Here is a 7,498-nt window from a genome sequence, read left to right as displayed (position 1 = left end):
TTCTTTTCTTCTGATTCGTAGGTTTTGTGTTAAACCAGTCGATTTAGTGAACGACTCATATTTTTTGAAGTGACCCTATCGTTCGCGCGGAATTTGAGACCCGGGTCGTTTGACTCGTTCGTTCGCGAACGACACATATCTAATCCACACTCGCGGTTCGCGCCCTTCGCGGACATTCGCGCCGCGAATGTGGAGCCGGCTTTAACTCACGTCAAGACTCGCGAATACTCAAAAGCACACTGTCTGGAATTGTTGATTTATTTATTTGATAAATTAAGAACAAAAAGAAAAGAATGGAAATGTTAAATACGTATTTAATATAAATTGAATCTTAGAGCTATTTACGTGTCTACAATTACGTATCTGCAAACGTTAAAATTACATTGAATTAACCACAACGATGGGTAGGTACATAAAATATGCTTAAATCCTACTGGCGTGATATTTAAAATCAAGTATAATATTTATCTATGGAATAAAACTAATTTGATAAAAAATAGATACCTACTGTAGGTATTATTTTTTCACTAGATTCAAATTTCTTTTTTTGTTCCCATCTGAGAATCTATTAAAAATATTATTCTTTAACCGGGTAATGTTTCATAAGGTAAGGCAATGCAGATAGTAATAATAAAATTTAAAAAAAAGCAGTCATTTTGTATTTTAGATCTCAAATAACTTTCCACAATCGTATCCCAATTCTTGACACATCTGACACAAATTACTCAGATGATCTCGAGAATTCTTATTATTTGTCCAGTCAGAAGAACGTAAGGGTCTCTGAAATTAATAAAAACTAGCATTAATAAAAAAATAGGTGCTTAAAATAGCTTAATATTAAGTGTATAGGATTTCCTTTCCAGTTCCAGTTTGAAATAGGTAACAATTTTTCTAATTAATGAAACAATTTACCCATTTAACATAATAATACTGTGTTCACTAACAACATCCGTAAAAAATTAAACCAAAATTCAACGGCCTTTCAAAATATAATTTAGAGAAGATTATAGGCCCAGTGGAAAGGCGGTGTCGCCAACTGTTTGAAAACTTTCCCCCTAAAGCATTTTCAAAAACCACTAAATTAGTGGTATATTTTTGAGAATAGCCAGAAACTTTTTCTCCCTTTGGCATTTTAAACCTGGTATTTTATATTTGGTATTTGTTTTAAAAAAAAGATAGTGCACAATGCAAAAACTATCAATTTTAACTGACTGTTTTTAGCTGTCAGCTGTTAAGAGTATAATAAAAAGTGCATACAGTGTCATCTATTAAAATTGAAAACGTTCAATCGATTTGAATTTGTTTTTATTTTTGTTGATGTACGTAGAATTTTTTTTAAAAATACAAATAAAATTTTATCCCTAAAAATATCCCCAAAAAATTTCACCCCCTAAAAAAATCCCTGTATAGATTTTTTCCCCCTAAATTTGGTGGGAAAACCCCGGAGTTGGCATCACTGTGGAAAGGTTCGTATTCTGTAGAACAGGGCCAATGGCGAATTCGGACCGCCGCACCGCCGCGCCGGGCCGAGCCATTTTGAGTGAACCGCGAGAACACGGCAACTTACACTACAGCGTCCCTAGCGGCAAAGGTTCCAACTCCATACAAATTTGAGTTAAATTTTACGCTATCGAGAACGTTAAAAAACTCGCACTAGGCACACAGAGTACGGAAGTTTCCAGCGAAGAGTTCTGGGTAAAATTTGTGTGTGATAGTAAATATCCAGAACTACGAAAAACTACTCTGAAACTTCTTACTTTGTTTAGTCAACATACATAAATTTGTGAAGCAGTTTTTCCTAAGATGAACTTCAATAAGAATCAATTTCGATCTCGACTGACTGATGAACATCTCCAGGATTTAAGTCAATAGCTTGAAGAAAATTTCCTTCAAACTTCATACTGATAGGCCATAACAAAAAAACAATCATTTTTGTACTTGTTATGTAAAAAAAATACCTTTGTAATTTATTTCTGTACCTAATTACATTTATTTGATTCACAAATATTTTTTTTCTATAAAATGCTGTGCGGACTGCAAGGGACATTATTTAATTTTTTTAAATGGATCCTGACCGAAACTAATAGATGCCTCTGCCCTAAAATACGAAATTTGAATATATATTTTGTTTGAGCGGATTAGATGTACAAAAGATTTGAAAAAGGGTTATGGGGAGGGTACCATAAAATAATGCCTTAGTAACTATTTAAAATGCAGACAATATCAGTATCATTTATTTTGTTCAAAATTACCACATTCATAATTTATATTGCCGAGTGCAGTGCATTACGTGAACGTTAAGTACTATGTACTTACTAGGTGTTTGTATAAGGAATCAAAACAAAAAAAAATACATACCTACTCATAACACAATTAGGTAATAGCTAGTAATTACACAACTAGGTAATACCTAGTTATGTTATGAGTATTTAAATTCATTCCAATTGGTATCTACTTACTTGAGTGCGAGCGTACACCTTCTTGCGGCATCGTGTACAGATTTGATATTTTTGGGGCCATGATTTGCGACTGCTCCAAGCATTTCCGCAAACACAAATGTATTTACCGAAGCACGGCTTGTTCCTTCCCGAACTATGTGGTGTACTCTTGTTAAGAAAAGTAAGTAAATAAGTGTAATAATATATTAGATATGTATTATTAATCAATGGTTTCAAAATTTATTTTATTCAAATACATAGTTACAAATTACATGCTGAACATAAAATGAAGCGTACTAAATTTCTTTGCGGTTTCTAAGTGGCCTCAATATTAAGAAATATTATTTTTTGCACAAAGACAATTATTGTACGTTTATACCTATTTATGTAGGCTTTAATGTACATGGCAGGGGGCGCTCAAATATACTATCTCTCAGGTAGTATATTACTGAGTGCACGGGCACGCGATCCCGCCTTCCCTGAGCTGCTATAGACCACAACCTACTCTTCCGTGGCTACAGTATCCTGTCCTTCCTACTCCTGACTCCCCTCTTCATCTCTTTAATACTCATCCCTACACGCGGCTCCCTCCCGCTTAACACACAAAGTCTGACTTGACGAGGAAGGCAACACAACGCAGATATGCAACGTGACTTGGCGGACTCGGCGGGTCAGCAAGGCAAGGTGGATGGCCTAGGGCGACGGTGGAAGGCATATAGTCACCGTCGGCCAGACACAACATCCCACCCCTTCTTCAGTCGTAGCGGTTTCCCGTTCCACTGATCTAAGAAGGGATAGAACGAGGGTGTACGCCTGCGTGAACGCAAACGTTTGCGCACCTGCGTATCTGACCGCTATGATTCGGTCGCCATGGCCGAAATTGGTTGGATCGATGAATCATAATGTACATAGACGACGGTTCGCTCTTCTTGTCACGAAAGAATTTAACATAAAATAAGGACTGACTTCAGCTATAGCACTAACTTAAATTATTGTGTATAGTCGGAGTAGTATATTATTTAAGTATTATATTTTAATGAGTAACATGGGCTTGTGTAGTCTCACTGAAGATCTACGTAAAAAACAAGTCATATCTATCTCTATCTACACGTGGACAAATTTAGGTACGAGGAATCGAAAAAAATGTCTAAGCAAACTTTTATTTATTTAAGAATTGTTAAAAAGTTATAAGAATAATAAAATTATAAACTTGTAGTAATAAATTTCATTCAATAATCAATAGTTTACAAAACTAAGAAAAAAAAACGCTTTTGTAGCTAGCTGAACTAAACGTTAGAAAATAAATTTGTATAAGTTCTAAAGCAAACAGGATGATCAAGAAAAAATCATTTTATCGTGAAAATGAATGGTATGCGAGGTGTCAATAATAATTATTGTAAATTATTGAGACAACACTAAATACTGATTACAATATATACAGGGTGTCCCAGAAAGAATGGATAATCATGAAACACCTCATAGTAGAGTTATTAGGGACTCAAAATAAAAAACAAAAATTAAATTTCATATCCAAATTAAAAATAAAGAAATAAATAATAGTTTAAAAAAACTAACAAAATACGCTTTTATAGAAAATCCAACTAAAAAATAGAAAATAAATTTTAATAAATTTGAATTCAAAATAGTGTAAGAAAAAATGATTTTATTGTAAAAAAGCGTGAGGTGTTTTTCAGGATATTATCAAAATAACTCATATCTATATGTATAAAAATGAATTGCTGTTCGTTACTCTAGCTAAAACTCGAAAGCGGCTGGACCGATTTGGCTAATTTTGGTCTCGAATTATTCGTGGAAGTCCAGGGAAGGTTTAAAAGGTAGATAAATATGAAAATGCTCGGAATTGAATAAAAATAGCAATTTTGTTTTTCCTTTGATGTGTCCTCCGTCTGTCCGATTCCTTTTGTTTGTTCTAAGTGTATTTTATACAAAAGTTTAGGTCTTTTATTTATCGATTGAGGCACTACGAAGTTTGCCGGGTCAGCTAGTCTGTTCATAAAATATGTATAACTACTGATACCATGCACCCCACGCTTTTTTTATTCTATTTTTTAGTTGGATTTTCTATAAAAGCGTATTTTGTTAGTTTTTTTAAACCATTATTTATTTTTAATTTTTTAGTTGAATTTCAATTTCTTAATTTTTTTACATTTCCAATTTTTTTTAAATATTGAATTGTCATCGGTCCTTAATAAGTATACCAAATTTCGAGTTAATCGGACGTTTTGAAGGGGGTCAAAATCATGTTCAAAGATTCCGTTACTAACATACATACGTCTGAAGCTAAAAAAAGCGTATCAAAAATACCAAATTTCATGATTAAAATTTAAGTTCACATTAACTTTTATAAGAAATTACACCAGCTGCTCATACGAGTCCATGTAGAATATTATAACACCAAAAAGCCTGGTTATTTATTTGTAGCTATTCTTTACCTATTCCAGAAACGCACAGCAGTACGGAAAATATCAACATTTTTTTAAAATACGTAATTTGGGTGCTACCTGAGATTTTTTTTTATTTTGTGTCCCCAATAGCTCTACTATGAGGTGTTTGAGGATTATCCATTCTTTCTGGGACACCCTGTATATGTATTTACAACAAATGGACTTTTTGCCGGGAACACGAGGAGCTCTGTTGTGTGAATTATTTATTTTTATTTTAAGAAATAATCTTCATGTTTAAATGTTTGATAATGGTGTTTTATTATGTGTATATAGCATCTGTGAAAGTGTACAAATGTGGGAAAATGAAACAAAGCCGCTGGAAGTTGCTTCTCGGGTTCTTCCGAAAATTCCATTGAAAAAACCTTAGTTAAAAACGACAATTTTATGCAGACTTTCATTAATTCATCTCATCGCGTTTAATATAATTTCACTCCAATTCATTAAAGACTCAAAATAATCAATCTCATTTGACTTCATATTGTAACAGAATAAAACACTTTGCCTAAAGGTATAGGTATAAAGTGACATATCAAAAAAAAAAAATTATAGCATCTAAGTTCATCAAACCGCTCTTGGGCATTTATGAAAAAAAGGAATTTAATGTCTTTTCTGTAATATTATTCTTACTTTAGTATCTTTTCGTCATTATACGATTGTTTTTTCGATGTTTGCAATTTTTAATTAGCTAAAAACAAGCAAATTCAAATAAATCAACTAAATTTTCATAATTAACATTATAATCGTTTTGAACACTTTTTCGATTTCTCCTAAATAAGTCCACGAGTGTACTCCACTCCACTTATGTCAACAACAAAGTTACCTAGTTTCTTACCGTTTGTTTCGATGAATTGTATGTACAAATTTCACAAACTTGATTAACGACAATCAAATTATTAACAGCCCTTCTATTGCAATGCTGACATCGTTCCCGAGAATCACACTAAAAACAAAATAAAATTATTAAAAGCAATAAGTAACAAAAACATTTTTCGAAATGGTTGGCTTACCTCACTGGACCAAAAGCAACCCATATTCAATCAAATGAATGTGATTTTAACTATGTCGGAATGCTTCTACTTTCTATGACTGTTATCCTCAAAATGATAGATGAAGATGACAAACACATGCACAAACTCTGACAAATAAAATTTGACCAATAGCTAGGCAGCGCTCGACTAAACTTCACGGGCATGCAAAGTGCAAACGTTGAAAATACTATCATGTTTCACAATTGTTTGGGTTCTGTTTGGGGTTCACTTAAACAAAAAATATTTTTATAGTTCTCGTGGTGTATTTCTGTTAAGAAATGTATAAAATACAGATGGGCTCACAATTTTCTAAAGGGATGAGACTATTCATGAAAAAAATAAAACTATTCTAAGTTTTTTTTTTATTGCTTAGAAGGGTGGACGAGCTCACAACCCATCTGGTTTTAAGTGGTTACTGGAGCTCATAGATATCTACAACGTAAATGCGCCACCCACCCTGAGATATAAGTTCTAAGGTCTGAGTATAGTTACGACGGCTGCCCCACCCTTCAAACCGAAACGCATTACTGCTTCACGGCAGAAATAGGCAGGGTGATAGTACCTACCCTTGAGGACTCACAAGAGGTCCTATCACCAGTAATTACGCAAATTATAATTTTGTGGGTTTGATTTTTATTACACGATGTTATTCCTTCACCGTGGAAGTCAATCGTGAACATTTGTTAAGTACGTATTTCATTAGAAAAATTGGTACCCGCCTGCTGGATTCGAACACCGGTACATCGCAAGATACGAATGCACCGGACGTCTCATCCTCTAGGCCACGACTTTAAAGTTTTTCTGTAAAGGTAAGTTTTTCTTTTCTAATATTATGACCATGTAGCGTGTTTGGAATGATCTACTACAGTAGTTTACGTTTCATAAGATAAGTACTGTGCCGATTTAGGAAGCGAATATGAATTTCATGAAAGTGTCTTATTTTTTCACTGATGGACCTAGGCCAAGGCTTGCCAAAATACCCGGTCCTGTCCAACTGGCATCCAGTGGATTCCCGCGACCTGTAGTAGGTCGCTGGTCGACCTTAAGCTGTCCTATAAGGAGATCATACTGTTATCTGTATTTTTTATTCCTGTGTATAGATTAATTACAACTTTTTTTTTATGATTGAAAGTTTACTGGTGGCCCGAAGGCCTTTCCAGTTTCACCAGGACAGGTGGGCGAGCAAAGGCTCAGCCAAGAGGGGCCGGATTTGCTAACAACTGCCCGAGCGCCTCCGAAGGAGACCTAACAACTCAAGAGCAATTGTTTCGCGAATGAATCTACTAACGGATCGGAATCGCGACCCGCTGAGAAGATCCGGCGAGAAACTCAGCGGGCTGATGCATGGGTTAGGTTGCACGTCGACCTCTTTGTCGAGTTCGACGAGTACGGTTACCGGGGTCCCTAAGCCTGCTCCTAGTATTAGAGCTGAAGGCATCTAATGCAAAGGTTATTGGATCTGATGGATCCGTAAGGACGTGTCTAGGGCGTCGACGGTGACTGGCTCCTGCATGATCAGGATTCGGGGAGTAGTCAGCGGCGGCAACGATAAGGCGATTATCATGAC

The 7,498-nt window shown here is 35.0% G+C and overlaps 1 protein-coding gene across 1 annotated transcript; it reads right to left on the bottom strand.

Annotated features, from left to right (window-relative positions):
* Nucleotides 1-298: 298 nt before the first annotated feature.
* LOC101742024 (zinc finger CCHC domain-containing protein 24) lies at nt 299-6,099 on the bottom strand. The gene is made up of 4 exons (XM_004928413.5): nt 5,911-6,099; nt 5,736-5,843; nt 2,460-2,606; nt 299-780 (listed from the first exon to the last, which is right to left on the bottom strand). The coding sequence occupies exons 1-4, from the start codon at nt 5,932-5,934 to the stop codon at nt 664-666; spliced, it is 396 nt and encodes a 131-aa protein (XP_004928470.1). The 5' UTR covers nt 5,935-6,099; the 3' UTR covers nt 299-663.
* Between the last annotated feature and the right edge of the window lie 1,399 nt (nt 6,100-7,498).

This window comes from Bombyx mori, chromosome 15, assembly GCF_030269925.1.
Source record: "Bombyx mori chromosome 15, ASM3026992v2".
Taxonomy (NCBI): domain Eukaryota; kingdom Metazoa; phylum Arthropoda; class Insecta; order Lepidoptera; family Bombycidae; genus Bombyx; species Bombyx mori.
The sequence above is the reverse complement of the archived record's forward strand: the minus strand, read 5'-3'. Positions and strand labels throughout refer to the sequence as shown.

Excerpts from the sequence above, each read along its gene's own strand:
- LOC101742024 (XM_004928413.5), bottom strand. The coding sequence starts at position 5,934 with ATGGGTTGCTTTTGGTCCAGTGAG. Across the intron at positions 5,844-5,910 it reads GTTGCTTTTGGTCCAGTGAG|TGTGATTCTCGGGAACGATG; the intron begins GTAAGCCAACCA and ends TTTTGTTTTTAG. Across the intron at positions 781-2,459 it reads AGGTGTACGCTCGCACTCAA|AGACCCTTACGTTCTTCTGA; the intron begins GTAAGTAGATAC and ends TATTAATTTCAG.